The sequence below is a fragment of the Natrix helvetica genome (genome assembly GCF_964273705.1).
Source record: "Natrix helvetica genome assembly, chromosome: 1".
Taxonomy (NCBI): domain Eukaryota; kingdom Metazoa; phylum Chordata; class Lepidosauria; order Squamata; family Natricidae; genus Natrix; species Natrix helvetica.
The window spans coordinates 127,420,582-127,438,800 of NC_138548.1; the positions used below are offsets into that span (position 1 = coordinate 127,420,582).

Consider the following 18,219-nt stretch of genomic DNA (forward strand, 5'->3'; position numbering starts at 1 on the left):
GGCTAAAATCTTGTTGAACTGCTACACATAATAGATTAACTTCACTTCATTGGTCTTTGTTGATTACAACTACAATTCCTCCCCCCCCCCCCGTCCCCCAAATTCCTCTATCCTAAAATGCTAACATTTCTTTCATCTTAACTTTGAGGGATCTATCACTCCCCTCAGATTCCACCCCCAAAAATATCTGGCTTCTCTCATCTGGAGAGAAATACATTGCTCCTGGGTCCTGAGTGGCATTAAGAATAAACAAATCCTACTGCCCTCCCCATTCACCTCCCTGTCTTAAATCAAAGAGGGTCAGGACTGATTTGGCTTATTTTTTATTCAAGTTACAAAACAGAAGCAGTTGGTAAAGTCCACTCAAGGCAGGGATGAAAATCAAGGCTGTTTTAAAACAGGGAGCTGTTGTAAGAGCAAAAGCAACCTATGTAGAAACAGAAGTGTTGACACTCTTGGCTTGGCCTGGCCAGCCATTTGGAGAAGCAGGGGGAAAGAAAATGGGAATGGGTAAAAGGAAAATGGGTTCCCACCCAAGTAGCATTAGCTAAGGTCAAAGGCGTACACACCACCTACTCAAAGGTGTTGTGCAACTGACTTAAGAGCCTAGAAAGTTCCCTCTCTCTAAATTCCCTCTTTTTTGTATTTTTGTTTTGCTACTCCATTTAGAACAGGGGAAAGGCTGCCTCTGCAGACTGCTTAATGGGTTCCTCAGCTGTGGCAGTCACCTACAAACTGGTGCTTACAAAGTGAAGATGTGTGTGCAGCAAGGAAAGAAAAAGAGCATGAGAGCCCTTGCACTTTGCAGCCCTGTCTGTAAGGCTGAAATGCTTGCAAACGTTTATTGAAATGCTTGAAGTAACTCTTGGTCTCATTTATTCACCTTGGAATTAATTCTACATTAAACAGAGGCATTAACTGTAACAAAAGGCCATAGCAGCCACACAGTCTTTTCCTTCCAATAGTGTCTGAATGTTAGAGGAACACTACTCCTTTTGTGGTATTATGGATCCCACAGACTAGAGTTAGCAGATGTGGATCCACAGAAAGTTTGACACCGTTTCAACTGCAGTCACAGAGTTAAAACTTCTCTAATTAATGGCCCCAAAGAATACGATAGGGGGAAAAAAACCCATTGCTTTCTGATGTGCTAGGAACAATCCTTTAGGAAGCTGAGGATATGTTATTGTCTCCTCCGTTTCCCCAAGAGATAAAAGTCTAAGGAACCCCAGTCACGATGGCCAACCTTATGAAAAACAACAAATCAGGAGACTCTTATGAAAATGCCATTTTAGGCAGGAAGAAACGAAGAGGCCTCCCTGTTTACAGCTAGATGCAGCTCCAAAGGTACTCCTAAGAGGGTCAAATGACCAGATCAACATTTATTGAACTTACATGTAAACAGTGAACCACAAGAAAACTGGGGAACACTTTCCAAGCCGGCTCGACTGAACCAGGCAGGCAGTGCCCAGCTCAGTGTTCAACTGATCATTGCAATGAAGCCCACACCTTCAAATAGGCTTGTCTGTCCCGACTGTGTTTGCTGGTGTCATAATCCTCAAAGACATGGTGAGAAGTTGCTATAGAAAGGGCCTGCAGTCCAGGTGACTACTGACAGTCTAGTGAGCTGTCCACGCATGTCTGACAGGATTTGGAAGAGGTCATTGGTTCCTGGCTCTCTGTAAACCTGAGCTGTTTCCTCCTGGGTTCTGCCACCTCCTTGGCTGTCACTGTGGAGGAAGGGGGATACCCCTGGGGTCGGTGACTTGGCCTTCCTGGAGATTCTTGACCAGCTGGGCTAGCCAACGCTTGGTAGTGGTGTCGTCCTTCAGAACTTGGGCAAAGGTGGTGTCTTTCAGCTGATCAGGAAGGCACTGCCTGAGGGCTTCCCGTGCCCTACATCAAGAGACAAGAAAAAGGGGGCCAACAAATAAACTCACAGGGACAAGAGGGGAGCATGCCCCTCACCTGAGTATACAATTATGGTCCTTCATGTAGGAAACAAACAGACCAAGGCACCACGTTGCATCGCTATACCCTGCATCCTTCTCCTGTTCTATCACATTCCCTGGAATGCTGTATATTAACATCTAGAATATGTTAATTGTTAATCATGATTGCTACTTGACTAAATAATTGTAGAAATGCACCTGGATTCTGTAAAAGGCTAGATCCATTGGTAGCCCTAGACTAGTAAATACCAGCTTTGAATGAAAACATAGCACTTCCTATAAGATGTATTAACCTTGTTTTCTGGAAGTGGTTTAGAAAAAGGTAAGAATTTTCATAAGTTTCCTTTGGCCCTTGCTGTTCATAAAAGAACCATCTCCTGATCTTGGAATTTTATGAGCACAGGTTCAACCAGTGCTGCATTTATTTCATCTGTTTAAACAATTTGATTGCTGCTGTTTAAAATCTCTGTGAGGAAGCCTAAGAATACATCCAGACTCTCAAGTAATAGTACTTACTTTGGAGGGAAATCAGTTTTCACTTGAAAGTTGCTCTGCATATGGGAAGGAACTGGATTACTACCCAGCACTTTAAACTGCAGCTATGACTAGTTCCAAGTGTAACACCCTCCCTCCTAACCTAATCAAAAGACCCCTAGAAACTTTTAAGATGTCTACCTTGGATTATCGGAAAGGCGAAGGTAACAACGGACCACATGTTTCAGCAGCCTGGCAGAAGGCTCCTTGGAAAGTTGCAAGACCATTTTACCCTAGGTTAAAACAGAAAACAAGAATAATGAAGAAACATAGTGGCTTCTTCATACTCATTCCTCAATGCTTTTGCTGTCCAGTGCTCAATTCAACGTAAAAGCCTTTTCAGGTAGCAAAACAACTTTTCATACGTTACTGTGCAAAATGATACACCTACTATGGTATGTATATAGAATTTATTTTATTTTATTTTAAGAACATAAATAGTAGTCCATTGTATGTATGGTAACCCAAGACAGCTCCCCCAAAACAAAAGTGAACATATAAAAAAATGATCAAAGATAACTCCCTTGTCCTCAAACAACACTCCCCCATATATTAACATGCATATTTATAGAGATCCAGCCTGATCCTAACCCGACTCTTGGGGGAAAAGCTAGCTTTTTAAGGCCTTCAAGATGGAGAGAGCTGCTGGATCTCAGGGAGGAAGTATTCCACAGGGCAGAGGCATCCATAGGGAAAGTGCACCTCCTAGGTCCTGCAGATGACATTTAATCAAAGAGATCTGGAACTATCCACCCTGTCTGACATGGTGGAACTTCAGAGATCCCACAAATCTGGCTTCATGCCATGCAGTGGTGGGTTCCGGATCCCATTGCAACCGGTATGGGGCAATGGAGCCCGGCAGCCACATGAATGTGTGCATGTGTCCTTTTCTCCTGCGACACTCTGCAATGCTCCAGCTGCTCGGCGGAGCGTCGCACAGGTGCCATGTGCTGCGCGCATGTGCGCAGATGGCCTGTTTCCTTCAAATACAGGTAAGGAACGAGGAACGGTGGGTGGGCCTTCCAGAGCACCGTAACGGAATGGTACCCAGTGCTTCCGGCAGGCACTGGTACGCCCGTACCGGGGCGTACAGCCTGCAACCCACCACTGATGCCATGCAAAGCTTCAAACATAATAACCAGGATTCTATCTTGAGCTATTAAGTTTTTATAAACAGAGCAGCTTACCAGTATCATTGCAACATGAGAAAATCGCTCATAAGTCTGACAGATGTATGCCAATCCCGTATCATCTAATAGGATCTTCTGTAGAATAAAAGTAGCAACCTGAAAGACAGAAAAGAATATGACTAAGCAACTGCTTGAGCTGAAAATGATACAGGACTAGGGCAGATCTTAGTATCTTGATCAAATCACTGTAAAACTAAATCCAATCCACATAAAACACAATAAAAAGACTAGATGAGAAAAGAATATTGTTGCAACTCTCTCTCCTAATGCAGTAAAACACTACCAATGATCAAGCTGTAAGATGCTGGCCATGTTTTTTACATGTTGGAATTTTAGTTGTAAGCGACCCAAGTTGCTTAGGACTTGGGTGGTGTATAAATGTAATTAATGTTAATAAGAGGTACACAATTTCAAATGTGCAGATATATACAGCAGACTTTACACCCATAGTCCCAAAACTAGCAAATGAATCCATGGCAACAGTACTACACAACACACCCAACTTAACCACAATATCAAGAATTGTGGACCTCACTAAACTCTGTCTCACTGCCTACTTTCAGTTTCATGGATCAATATAAGAACAAATCATAGGAACACCCATGGAACCACCATTCTCAGGACTCTGAACAGAGACTGTAATGCAGCACCTAAAAAATATACCATTGCTTCACATACAACCAAAAGTATGGATCCAGTAATCTCAAAGGTGCTTTTTAAAAAGGTAACTGGTCTGTTTTTTCCTTGAGGAGGAAGAAGAAAATGTTTGCTTCTCATCTAAGAAGCTTCATCAGTTGTGATGAGTGGGTGGGTGGAAGGATAGGTTCTGACAGGATTGGGGTGGGTGGGAAATGAAAGGATTGTGTTTCTTTGCAGTAATCTGGTTGTTCGCACTCTTTCTGAGAGCTGTTTAGGCCAATGGGAGTTTATCTGTCCCTCAGAGTCATCTGAATCTGGATGCAATTGGTTGTGGAATCTTCTTGGAACTGCTGAAAGGGCTGTGTTATAGACTCTAGATAGGTGGTGTCTTATTCCTCCCCCTCTGTTGAGGGAGGGTCGTTCAATTCTAACATAGATGGATTTTTTGAACACTCCTCCCTCAACAGAGGGGGAAGAGTGGTGCTATCATAATAATTTAAAATTTACATATGGTAAGAATAAATATAAAACTACTTTAAAAGGAAAGATGGAACAGGCACCTATGATTTTGCTTTGTTTTCAAAGCAATGTTTTTTAAATGAAGCACGGAATCAAGACAATTTGAAAGCCACATCTTCAATCACTTTGTAGAGAAAAAATAGGTTGCTAATCTTAGATGGAAAACAAGTCTGTTTTGCACTGGAGTATCAATAATTTGAATGGAAAAAACACAAAGAATTAAAAGCAATACCATTCTTTAAAGTTCACTATCATACAATTCATGACCATTTTGCACGTTCAGCTTCAGCAGAGTCTGTTTTAGCATGAGCAGCCGATTGGCAGTTGGATCTGCCACCTGAAATACCGCCTATCAGCTGTTCCAGGTTGTAAGGATCACCGCCGCCACCTCCCATTTTCAGCTTCCGTGCGCCCTTTTTTTTGGCCTGTTCCAGGCAGCGGCAGTGATTCCTGCTGCCTGGAACAGGCCAAAAACGGGATGCGCAGAGGCGGCGATCCCTGCAGCCTGGAACAGCTGATAGGCGGTATTCCAGGAGGCAGATCCAACCGCCAATCAGCTGCTCATACCAAATCAGGCTGTGCTGAAGCTGACCAGGCTGTTTGCTGTAAGGAGGCAAATTGCTGGGAGACAGAGGCCAAAGGGTGGGGGCTAGTGGTTGGGCAGGACTTCGGGAATATTTGCTCTATAAGACGCACAGACATTTCCACTCACTTTGGGGGAGGGGGGGTGCGTCTTGTAGACCAAAAAATACAGTAACTTACTAACTTTAGGTGTATCATAGAAATAAGATGCACAGGCAAGAAAAAGAACAACCATGAAGTTGGAATAATTTCATTAATAATGAAAGCAATACCGTTTTGGAAAGCTCACTGCCAGACTCCATGATGCGCAAACACAAAGGGATAATTTCAGTTGTTAGTAGGAAATTGATAACTTCTTGTTCATCTGTTTTCACAAGAGCCCCTTTAAAACAGAGAAAGACCAGATAAAATTTCACACAGTTTGACAAAAATCTAATGGAAGTTGAACTGACCAGAAACTTTGGTATTTTTCAATTAATTAAACAATAAGTCTACATTAATCAGAATTAGTTGATTTATGATACAAATTAAATTTATCAACGCAAAATCATTCCTCCATGATTGTAATAAATAAATGTTTGCTGTCACAAATCTAAAACTTACTATTGAAGTTTACAACTAACAGGACCTTGCTATCTTTTATTCCTTCATTAACCAAATTTTAAATGAATGGACAGAACTACAGAAAATATTTGTAAAACTAGACTTGATTTCTGATGGAATATTTTTCCCCTTTGAATATAGTCCATTGAAAAAATGACCAGAAATTTCAGCCTTGTTTCAAATAAGATATGTAATAATTTCTTCTTAAGCATACTCAATCATAACAATATAGACCATGATTGTCCAACCTTTTGGCTTGCATGGTGTGAAGATGAATTGTCTTGGGCCACATATAAATATATAATATAGTTAACATATATAAATAACAAACTTCCTTTATTTTTTAATATTTTTATTACCTTGTGGGGCTATATTACTAGCTGTTCAGGGTCACAGGTTGGATATGCCTGATCTAGACTATAAAAAACATTTGAAAAATTGTGACATTACATCATTTACAAATCAAAGGACCCTTTTAAAAACTACATAAAACTCTTACATCAGATACAAGAGGCTATTCCAGGGGCCATCAGCCTTTCTGTAAAGGGTCAGATTCTGCCTCTCTTCTGCATCCATGGGAGCAGCTAGCAGATCTGCATGCCTAGGAGCATTGGATATTGCTGACCTGCCAGCAAAGATGCTGCTGATAGGCAGCAACCAGGAGGGTTTATGACAACTTGCCACAGCCAACTCACTGCAGCCAACGCACCTCAGGACAACTCACTATGGGCCAAGAGTTACATCAAGAAATGGTAGAATAAAATCATTAAAGACAGGGTGCAAAAGAAGGGACAGAATGAAATGTGAATGACAAAAATTAAAATATTTTTAAATTTATTTTAAATAATTAAATTGAATTGCTAAATTGTCCGTGGCTAGTTGGTCATGGCAAGTTGATGAATTTGTCATGGCAAGTTGGCAGCAGTGAGTTGTCTCATTCTGCAACCAAGATGCCTTGCTCTCCTTGGCTCTGTTCCTTACCTGGAGCTGAGGCTTAGGCATGAAGGGCTTTTTAAAGCCAGGAACTATGCAGAGCATAAAAAATGAACTTGTGATTTGAATTTGATGAGTTAATATGGAACTCTATATAGTAAAAAATCTGTTTCATTGCCTTATTAAGGATTGATCATAAAATAATTAATAGACGGTACAGGTGGTCCTTGTTTAACGAGCAACTTTTTTGAAATTATGATGGTGCTCAACAAAGAGACTTATGACACACACCTCAAATTATGGCTGTTGCATCATCTTCAGTCACATGACTGCAATCTGGGCCCTTGGCAATCCCTTCCACTTACAATAGGTTGCCAAGCACCATATAACCAAAACAATTCCCTTGCTTCCTGGGGGCTGGCTGAAAAAGTGCTGTCCCCCAAATCCAAGCAGGATTTTGACGGGGAGTGTTTGCATCATGAAGCTTTTGGAGAAAGCTCCACAAACGAGAGGGAACTTATACCCTATGGAAAACTTCAGATGAATCAAATCAATTTTTAAGTGGTTTTTGTTTTTGTCAAAACTGCCAATGGGACCTATAAGCACATTTAAACCACAGAAAATAAAAACAAAATTATATCAGATCCTTCAATATTTTGAGGACTTCCATTTTACATTAATTAATTAATTTGTAAAATAAATTATCTGGATTTAGAAATAAGAACTAAAAAATGTAGCAGTGGGACATATATGTGGGATTAAGCTGGATCCCCTAAATTTACTTCCTAGTTGAGCTGACATTTGTGCTAAATGCCAGAAGTCTAGTGGCATAGACCACTTTAGGATAGCTTTTCTCAACATGTTTGCCCTTCAGATATATGGAGACTATACTACTTCTACAATGTATTGCCAATGTGGAAGTTCTAACACTGACAATCTGCCATATAATTCCAGATAGGTTTATAACTCTCAAGCCAAATTTCAGAAAATTCCCACTCGAATTAATACAATGCTTTTCTGTACTTTTTACTGATGAATCTAGATTACTCTTCATTTCTCAAAAGCAAGAATTTCTTATAGGTAGCATAAAAAGCAGCTTACCAATTACTCCAAGACTTGTGAGTCGCAGATATTCAAAGGGACGAGTCTTACTGACAGTGTGCAAGAAGGGATACAAGAAGAGAGGGATATGTGCAGCAAGGAAAGCTGACCTAGACGTGAAGGAAAAATACATTTGACAAAATAGCAATCAGGAAGAGATACCTTTTAACATAACTTACGTTAAAATAATTATTTAAATATTAAGATACCTTCATTAATTAATGATTACAATTTCCACAATGTCAATACACAAAGCATGTATACCTGGTTTCTGGATGTGATGCAACACATTGCAAAAGTGCCAGAGCATTGCATACTCTGTTGGATTGATGAGCTGTCAACGTTGGTGGATTTATAGATGGATAGATATTTACAATTTCCTATGAAAAAGAAAAACCACTACTGTGAAAATATTTCCTATTGAAGCATTACCGAACGCCCCACTAATGAATTATGATCCATTGACAGAATTGTTAAAATTTTTGCTCGTATACTGACTAGACAAAGCAAATCATTTAAAAGAAATCTGAAGACATAAAATATACCAATTACATGAATTCTGATTTTGGAAATCTTCATAGTTTCAATTGGCACATCCCAAATTCTTTATTACTATCTTTCAAGTTCCTTTGGAACTTCGTTCAGAGCAACTGTAACTATATTATCATGTATTCATTTTCTCAGTTGAAGTATAAAGTCGTAGTAATTTGTATCTAAATATGTGCAAAATGAATTGTTTTTAAGATAGGTGGGTCAGCTATCTCAATTAAAAGTTGCATTCAACCTACCTGTAACAGAGCTGCAATTGTGCCAAATGAGTGCCATAACATTGGGGCAAGATCAGGGACAGACTCTCGTTTTTTACTCAGCTCCAATAGTGCATTTTCACGAGTTTCAGGACTGGATAGTTCATTAATCCACTGGTAAATCTTCTCTCGATCAACCTGTGCAAGTGCCGTTGGCACCGGCTTTAAAAAGAGAGAACACACTTAAGGAAACTTTTTAATTGTGATTAACTTCAAGTAATTAATACTTCAATTGCAACAGGGAAAGCAGCAGATTAAGTGGCATTCTTCAGAAAGTAGAAGACCACTGCCTCTTTGAAGGCTAGTGGCACGAACCTGTCATGCAAACATGCATCTTATTTTGTGGAACTCCCCAATCAATCCCTTATGGTTAGCTCAAATGAACCAAGATAGGAAAGGAACACAAGTGAATGTGTTATGGTGAAGACCTTAAAACAGTGGGTCTCAGCCTTCCTAATGCCGCGACCCTTTAATACAGTTCCTCATGTTGTGGTGACCCCCAACCATAAAATCATTTTATGTTTTCCGTATTTTTTCAAAAATATGTGTTTTCCGATGGTCTTAGGCTACCCCTGTGAAAGGGTCATTCGACCCTCAAAGGGGTCACGACCCACAGGTTGAGAACCGCTGCCTTAAAACATTTTGTTTGCATCCTCAAATGCCATAAGCTGAATCTGATTAGTGTATTGGATGCCCTAGTACTGTATCAAAAAGAAGTCAGAACCCAATATGGATATGACTTTATGTTCAGTAGTGATCTCCTAATTAAAAAAAGAAAAAAAGTTGACAGCCTCAGGAATACAGGACAGAAAAGGAAGATGGAAGACTGAAAATAAATTAGTGCCAAGCTACGAATCTATGGTATGTCAGACGCAATGTGGAAGTCTTGGAGAGCGTCCTTAAAAGTATTTGTGGAAAACAAGATATAGATTCATGAAAGAATGGGTGATAATGTGGACTGAATAAAAAATGAGTGACAGTACAAAAACATGTTGAAGAGGTCCAAGATCCTAAAAAATCAAATGAGAAGTTTTTAAAGTAGAACAAAAGACAATGTATGAAGCAGCTTACATACATAATGAAAGCAAAAGTATTTACAAGAATAGAAAGTCAGGAAGAGATGTGGTGAAATGTTAACTACATTTGGGTGTATTTTCTTTCCTGACATCATGTTCTACAGCACGGGTGTCAAGCTCGCCATGTCACGTTGGTATCACGTGATGTATCGTGACTTTTTCCCCGTTCGTGGCACTGGGGGTAGGCGTGGCCTGAATGTGAAGCCTCCAGCCTGTGGGCCGTCAGTTTGACACCCCTGTTCTACAGTATAGTCTATTACTTACTGTTGTTTTGTACTTCACATGTTGCTTATCCTGCAAGAGAATACCATGATGTGTGTGTGTGTGATATATATGTATATATCCATAACCTGACTATATCACAGCAAAAAGTATCTCTTCTCTTTTAAATAGAATGATGAGGTTAAGTCTTTTCACACCAACATTCACAGGAATCTGGTACAGGTAGTCCAGGATTACAATCATTTGTACAGTGACATTTCAAAGTTACAACACTGAAAAAAGTGACATGTCTGTTTTTCACATGGTTGTCACAGCATCCCTGTGGTCACATGACCAAAATTCAGGCACTTTGCAACTGGCACCTATTTATGACCAGTTGCAGTGTCCCAGGGTCATTGATCACCTTTTGCAAACTTTTAACATACAAAGCCTTTGGGGAAGCTAAATTCACTTAACCATGTTAGTAACTTAACTGCAGTGATTCATTTAACAACTGTGGCAAGAAAAGTCATAAAACAGGGCAACATTCACTTAATTTTATTGATTAGCAATAGAAATGTGGAGCTCAATTGTGGTCATAAGCTGTGGACCATCTGTATCAGGTATCAACAATTAAGAATTATACTCTTTTCATTACTTCCAAAGTTTTATTTCCCCATTACAGTATTCTTCAACACTGAAGCAGTTCCTGTATCTTGAATAGTCATAATTATGAACGTTTGCCCAATTTCTAAACTGAATGTCATTCCACATATAGTATCTTAAAAGTTTGCTATATATTAGCTTGCTTGTACAATTAATGTAACAAGTGTGGCAGGAACAAGAGAACAGCTGAAGACAAAAATCTGGAGGGAAGAAGCAAAACAAAAAGGAACAGCATGCAAAGACAAGTACACAAGAAGCCTGGTTTTCCACTCATATCTATTAAAACCACTGCAGGTTTTAATGGAGAAATGGCATCTTGCTTTTCACAACTATTCAATACTTTTATTTAGTTAAACTTCCAATCAAGTTACTGTTACATTTGCTAAGAAGTAACTGGTAGAAACTTTAATCCAACCTAGTCATTTCAAAGCTACATCCTAGACATACGGTACTTAGATTTTTTTTAATTATTCGAGTTACTTTCACCCAACCCTAACTAATAAGGCTCCCAAAACAGTACTTTCTGATAAACTTTTAACATGTGTAACTAAAAGGCACACGAATAACACTAAATGACTGCAGATAATTAAACATACCATCACCAGAACTTTACCTAGGATCTACACGCCCAGCAGCTGGCCCTTAACAAGCTTCCTCCAAAATCACTAAACTCTGGAGCCACGTTCACATGTGCCAGCTTTATGCGACAGCAATTACAACCCCGCATGATTTAGCATATGGAAATGCACGCGACCATCACCACCAGGTCGCTGCAAGCTCGTAGTACTCTCGTTTCCCGAAGACGAGCTCAGCGGCGACCGGGGGAAAAAGGAGCTGAGGGCGCAGGAAAGGATGAGCATTTCTTATCGAGGACAATTTGGCGGGAAAAAAAACCCCGCCGGACGGCTTGGCTTCGGAGCCCCCTTCCTTCCCCTTTAAGCTCATCCTCCTCCCATGAGAGGAATGAGTGGCTCCCACTGTCTCCGCCAACAGGCGTCTCGTTCCCTTTAATAGACACAATCTGCATCGGGCCTATCTTGGCCTTACCGCAGCCGTGGCCAAACTGTGCATGGTCGGGACTTTTTTGAGCTCAGGAGGCCGCTTCAACTTCAGCCGCCGCCATCATGGATCCGAGCGCAAGCCACCGCCTCTTCCTCTCGGCCCTTCTGGCTCCGCCGCTCTAGCCAACCGTCGTGACCTCTGACCTCTTGCTTTGGCCCGAGGGAAGGGGGGAAAAAAGGGAGGAAGCGCATGCGTCGTGGCCGCTTCGAAGCCCCTCTTTTAAAAAACCGCGCACGGGGAGGCGGGGGAAAGGAACCCGATTCCTCCTCTCCCTGAGCGTGCGCAGAAGGCCGAGCGCGAGAGAGTCGTCACTCGGCCCCGCGAACTAAGTACTGTAGTCTCGGGGAAAGTTGTTCCTGCCGTCATCCGCGTGGAGGTCTGCGGCGGGAAAGGCAGCCGGCCGTCGCCGTGATGACGTAAGGAGGGGGAATTTCTCCCTCTTCGATTCTTTCCCGCGATTGTTTCTCTCCCCACCTTTCTCTTTTTTCCCCCCTCTCTTCTTCTTCACGTGCGTCTTTGCGTCAGACGGACGTTCGCGCGGCTGATCTGGTTCCCGCCAGCTGCCCTTTTCCACCAATCGAAAGGGGAGGGGCTCTCCTCCGCTTTGAGGGGGGTCCGGCGAAGGTCGGCTGGCACGCGCCGTGAGGTAGAAAAAGGAGGGGCTGCTCACGGGGAGGGGGCAGAGAGAAAGACCCCCACCCCATCCCCACCCCCGAACGGAAGAGAGGCGGCGGCATTTATTATACAAAGAGAGGCTTCAGGAGCGCCTACGAAGGTAAGGGGGGGGGAAAAGTGCCGCCATCCCTATTGAATTATCCCGGGGTTCGTGGGGTATGTGTGTGTGTGAATTGTCTTTGGGGCAGATCCGAAAGGCGAGTTGGATGAGAGGAATACCTCAAGGGATCCGGGAGAGCTGTTGCTTGCATTAGTGTGGCACGCTGGAGCCTCCACAGCTCGCCCCACTTGTAGCTTCACGAACGGGGCGAAATCCAACCTTTTAAATATTTATTTATAAATATATAAATTTATTTATTTATACTTTATTGAAAAGAAAGTGCCATGTCAGGATAACAATTACAAATCAAGCAAAACCAAAGGAAAACCAATAGCAAATCTTAACCTGCATAACAAGCTAATAACTATAATATATTTACAGCAATTATAACAATGCAACCAAATGGGGGAAAAAGAGAATAGAAAATTTAACTAAATTTCTACTTACATTAGCCTATTTACAATTTTTCCATATTATATCCATAATTCTATATAGCATCTTTATTTTCCATACTAAAAGTTATTGACATTCGTAAACTTCCCTCTCATTTCTACCTCTTGTTTCTATCCATTCATAAAATTTATGAAATCCAACCACTTGTGTGGTTTCTTACACCTGGGAATTCTGGACATTCTTCCCCCCCCCCCCCCCCATGCAACACAACCACAACCTGTGTATTTAAAAAAAAGCTGCATGTATTCTACCAGTTAGGTTGCTGTGAAGGCAGCGGGCGCATCTTCATGGGGTGGGTGGGTTTCCAGAGAGGTGTGATGAAATGGGCGCACCCTTTTCAACCATTGGTTACATGGCTGGTCCTCAGCTTACAATCACAATCAAGCCGTTAAGCGAGATACTTTGTTAAGTGGACGTTGCCCTGTTTTACGTTCTTTCTTTGCCACGGGTGTGAAGGGAATCGCTGCAGTTAGTGTTAAGTGTATCTAGCTTCCCCGTTGACTTTGCTTCTCAGAAGGTCGCAAAAGAGGATCACATGACCCCCGTCATAAATGTGAACCAGTTATCAAAGTATCCAAAAGTTGATCCCATGACCATGAGGATGCTGTAACAGTTGTAAGTGTGAAAAATGGTCATAAATCACTTTTTTCAGTGCTGTTGTAATTTCAAACAGTCACTAAATGAACTGTGGTAAGTTGATGATTACCTGTAGTCCCTTGACCTCTTACTTTCTCAGGAGCTGTTATCTTTCTTACCATCACCCCATCTGACTTTTGGCTGTTCCAGGTTGAAATCTAAACTTTAATTTATCTTTCATTTTTTCCAACAAGGGTTCTTTATCCTATGCACAAAATGCCTAAAAGGTTGATCACCAGGGTAGTTGCTGACATATTGATTTTGCCATTATATCTCTAGCAGAAGCCTGACATGTAGAATTGAAGCAAGTAAGACTGATTTCCTTGGTGTGGAAATGGAGCTGAAGGAAAAGCAGCTTCATATAGATAATACTTGTCTACTGATAAACTGTTTCAAAACTTCTAAAATTGGGCAGCATAGAAAGTGCACATCCTGGCTGCAGGTGTCTTGTATCCATCTGCTTGCTGCCTTGAAACTTTTGAAGCTGCCTTTCAAGCATTAGCTATACTGTAAACTGTACTGTGAGCTGGCTTGCTGGGAACAAAATGAACACACGGGTAATGAACTGTGTGCTTATCCTAGTTTAGATGAAATTTTATTCTACTAGTCAATATTTGGTTTATACAGGTAATCCTCGACTTGTGACTATTCTTTCAAGTTACCATCCAAAATTACAGTGGTGCTGAAAAAATGAAGGTAACTCCAGTGAGCCTTAGGAGCAACCAGCAGCTTCTAACTGAGTGCTCTAAAATTACCCTTGGAGACCCAGTTTGTATGTTTTAGCACACTGGAAGCTGCTGCCCTTTGTAAAGCTTTGCAGGCTGGGCTGAGCAGAGAGTCTGGGTAGGTTCTGCTACTTATGGACTTCCCTTTACCCTTGCTGAAGCCTGCAGATTGGTTTTCCAGGAGCCTTCTAACAGAAGCTGCAGGCTACACTCTGCTGCAAGTGCCTGCATCCCTCTGTTTTCCCTGGTTTTGCCACCACCTCAAACAGTACCTTGATATAGCCTTCATCTTGGACTGGAGTTGCCATCGACTCTCCTGCCTAACCTAGTGATGCAGAACTCTGTTGCCTCTTTGTTTGGGTGGGCATGGCAAGCTCCTTTGCCACTCAAAACTCCAGACACCCTGTTGTGCTTACCACACACATCACAGGACTCCACCCTTGGCTGCTCTGGATTCCAGACCAGAAGCAGGAAGAAGGTGGCAAAGATTGATGGAGGGTGGCAGAAGTAACTGGCAGAGTGCAGAGCAGCCAAAAGGGCAGAGATGTGATTAGGAGATAGGTGAGTTGGGAGAATTGAAGCGAAGATGGTAGGACAGGAGAAGCGTAAGGTCCTCTCCTACTTACAGTGCTGTCCTGGCCTAATGACCGCAATTGAGGCTACTGAAACTGCTGTTGCTAAGCAGCAGTCACATGCTGCTTTGCCTAATGACTGCATCACTTAGTAATGGAAATTTTGTATCCTGATTGCCATTGTAAGTCAAGGACTACCTGTGGTAACCTTTGATTTTTGTATTGTTAGTTGACATTTTAAGGGGATTACTCCCTGATATTTATTGTAAATGTTCCCGACTACAATAGGTCATTGCGGGTAGGTGGCCTGAAGGAACAAGAAAAATGGTCACAAGGATACCCTAGCATCTGTTGACATCTTTTTAGTATTTGTATCTCTTTGAACCTATACATATCTCAGCAGTGGTGATTAACTACATTACTTGAAAATCCACTTTGCAACTTTTTGTCCTTTGTGACACATTGTTTCCCAAAATGTATATGGAAGAATTCATACTTGTTTTGTAGAAGAGTGTAACTTAAAAATGGAATTTTCTTTTCTTTTGAAATGTACAATAAAAATCTGTTATATTTAAAATGTAGATATATAAAGATTTGTGTATCTGTTTTCTAATTTTTAAGATTTTAAGAATAAACGCCATCTTGCAACAAGGGTTTAAACTCAGTATACTGAAAAATTATACTCATGAACACTGAATGCTAAATTTTTAGCTAACCAATCCTACAATATTCAATGTGTATACATCTACACACCACATATTCCTAAATTTCTTTAGACAATCAGTCACTTCATGCAATTCAGTTATGCTAACTCATCAAAATATATCAGATTTATTTCTGTTCTGCTGTATTTGTGATAACTTGTCAACATTTTTATCCAATGTACTTTGCCCTGTCCTTTAATATTCTGGAATAGTTTGGGATTCATGGAACATTGATATCCCAAATGTAATGGAGAATTAATTATATCAATGGTATTTGTTTCACTGGTCAGCAAGCAAAGTTGAATTCAAACTGCATTTTGGGCTGGGGTAGTCATATTTTAGAAAGTTATTGTACAAAATTCTTGATTTTAAATTTACTGCCAAGTTTTGAAATATATGTAAACCATAGTAATCAAATTCTTAAATTTATTTTTTAAACAGGTGTGTTAAACAGTAGTCATTATTTTCATAAGAATATTTATAGAAAAACATGACTCCATTAAAATTACATGGATCTGTTCGCATGCGGAGCATACAAACCGGGACTACAAAATGGAAAGAAGGAACATTTGAAATTGTGGATAAAGAGACCAAAGTGATTTTGGTAGTTCACTACAATGCTGGAGGAATTCCAAAAATATTTCCGGTGAGTTGGATTTAGAGGGCCTTTTTTGTTTGAAGTATTTCATTATTTGAGCTTTTATGAGCCACGGTGGCGCAGTGGTTAGAGTGCAGTACTGCAGGCTACTTCTGCTGCCTGCTGGCTGCATACAATTTGGCAGTTCGAATCTCACCATGCTCAAGGTTGATTCAGCCTTCCATCCTTCCAAGGTGGGCAAAACGAGGACCCAAATTGTTGGGGGCAATATGCTAACTCTGTAAATCTCTTAGAGATGGCTATAAAGCACTGTAAAGCGGTATATAAGTCTAAGTCCTATTACTATTATGATAGTTTTCTTTTCCAAATTCATTTAACTGTCACTTGAATTTTCTTCATAGATTCATATCACTTTTCCAGAACACTGACATTTTTATATTGGGAATTATTGTGTATGTTCAGTGGATTTGTACATTAAAGTGTTAAATTTGTCAGAAAAAACATCTGTTTTTGTAAGCATCATGCATTTTTAAATTAGGATGCTAAGGATAAAGCTGTTTGATCACTGCTTAATTTTGTTCTAATTCTAGTGTTGAAAGACTGTTTGAAGATTCATTTTTATGGTTCTACTCCTTCATATGCAGCATTTCCATGACAGTTTCAAAATATGTGTGGGATCCTGTCTCAATTCTGGAAATCTCATATTCATGTTTATACTGGAGTAAGCCCTACTAAATGAATAAAATGAGTTAAAGGTTGCATTGACCCTGTGTCTACCTTTTTGAGCACAGTTTCTTTTATTTGTCTCTATAGTTGTTTTATGTTTAGCTAAGAAATATCCAATTTGTTTTTTAAAAATGTTAACTCTATTGAATTTTTAAAAAAGAGACCTAGAATGGGAATTATGGTTTAATAGTTGGGTAGCAATTTTAGAATGAAGAATGGTAGTCTCATTTTATATTGTGGTGTCATATAGACAAATATAAATATTGCCCTGTTTGTCAGAAAGGCTTTCCCTTGTAATAAGATTGTATAAAATGACATTGTGCTTAGACTTTGTGTTTGGGTGTGTGAACATAGACAGGCTTTGCTGTAAGCTTTTTTATACATATGTAATTTTATATATGTACATGATCATAATTGGTTTTCATGTATTTTCTTTCTAGCTGAACCATAATATAAAAAATGTAGTTGTACGACAAAGTAAAGGGAAATTGTCTTGCTTGATGATAACACTGAAGGATTCTAGTGTTTTGACTCTTGATAAAATACCATCGAAAGATGCTAATGAAATGAAGCTGTATCTAGAAGCTATTCAGAACAAGATTCAGACAGGTTAGTAGAAAACACTAATTTTCTTATTTCTTGGAGGGGGATATGTATATATGTATATATGAAATAGTTGGTTTGTATAGTGCCGGGATGGTGAACCTATGGCACGTGTGCCACAGTTGGCACGCGGAGCCATTTGTCAGGGCACGCGAGGCGTTGCTCTGTGAGCTGGCTAGAGCGCATGCGCGCACTGGTCAGCTGAGTTCAGCCTTTTTTAAAGCCATTTTTTTGCCCTTCCCAGGCTCCAGAGGCTTTATAGGAGCCTGGGGAGGGCGAAAACAGCCCCCCACCCCGTGGCTCTCCGGAGGCTTCAGGAGCTTTCCTGAAGTCTCCGGAGCCCAAAAAACCGGCCCTACGGGCAAACCGGAAATTCAGGAACAGATTTCCGGTTTGCTCATAGGGCCGCTTTAAGCCCTCCAGAGCCTTCAGGGACTTCCCTGAAGGCTCCGGAGGACGAAAAATGACCCAACGGACAAACCATAAGTCACTTCCGGTTTGCTCGTAGGGCCGTTTTTAGTCCTCCAGAGCCTTCAGGGAAGCCGCCTGAAAGTCCCTGAAGG

General features: G+C 40.8%; 2 protein-coding genes across 8 annotated transcripts in view; one reads left to right on the plus strand and one right to left on the minus strand.

Annotated features, from left to right (window-relative positions):
- Positions 1-307: 307 nt before the first annotated feature.
- CNOT9 (CCR4-NOT transcription complex subunit 9) lies at positions 308-12,036 on the minus strand. 5 transcript variants are annotated; one of them, XM_081948310.1, is made up of 8 exons: positions 11,850-12,036; positions 8,842-9,021; positions 8,318-8,433; positions 8,054-8,163; positions 5,689-5,798; positions 3,674-3,772; positions 2,628-2,719; positions 308-1,899 (listed from the first exon to the last, which is right to left on the minus strand). In XM_081948310.1, the coding sequence occupies exons 1-8, from the start codon at positions 11,871-11,873 to the stop codon at positions 1,728-1,730; spliced, it is 903 nt and encodes a 300-aa protein (XP_081804436.1). In that variant the 5' UTR covers positions 11,874-12,036; the 3' UTR covers positions 308-1,727. The 5 variants fall into 5 exon arrangements, with proteins under 5 accessions (XP_081804436.1, XP_081804435.1, XP_081804437.1 ...); XM_081948309.1 differs by having other exon boundaries at positions 308-1,902; positions 11,850-12,035; XM_081948311.1 differs by having other exon boundaries at positions 308-1,896; positions 11,850-12,031.
- Positions 12,037-12,144: 108 nt separating this feature from the next.
- USP37 (ubiquitin specific peptidase 37) overlaps positions 12,145-18,219 on the plus strand; it is a 41,436-nt gene continuing 35,361 nt past the window's right edge. For 2 of the 3 annotated variants that reach the window (XM_081948165.1, XM_081948167.1), the window contains exons 1-3: positions 12,145-12,280; positions 16,171-16,375; positions 17,494-17,662. In XM_081948165.1, coding sequence (XP_081804291.1) covers positions 16,220-16,375; positions 17,494-17,662 — 325 coding nt within the window. In that variant the 5' untranslated portion in view covers positions 12,145-12,280; positions 16,171-16,219. Of the gene's footprint in view, positions 12,640-16,170; positions 16,376-17,493; positions 17,663-18,219 lie in introns of all 3 variants that reach the window. The other variant, XM_081948166.1, reaches the window with a different exon arrangement.

What these genes read in the sequence shown, in the direction of transcription:
- CNOT9 (XM_081948309.1), bottom strand. Translation starts at nt 11,873, where the DNA reads ATGCACAGTTTGGCCACGGCTGCG. An exon ending in CACAAGTCTTGGAGTAATTG is followed by an intron (nt 5,799 to 8,053) that starts GTAAGCTGCTTT and finishes TCTGTTTTAAAG; the next exon opens with GGGCTCTTGTGAAAACAGAT. An exon ending in GCAGTGAGCTTTCCAAAACG is followed by an intron (nt 3,773 to 5,688) that starts GTATTGCTTTCA and finishes TCTGTCTTTCAG; the next exon opens with GTTGCTACTTTTATTCTACA.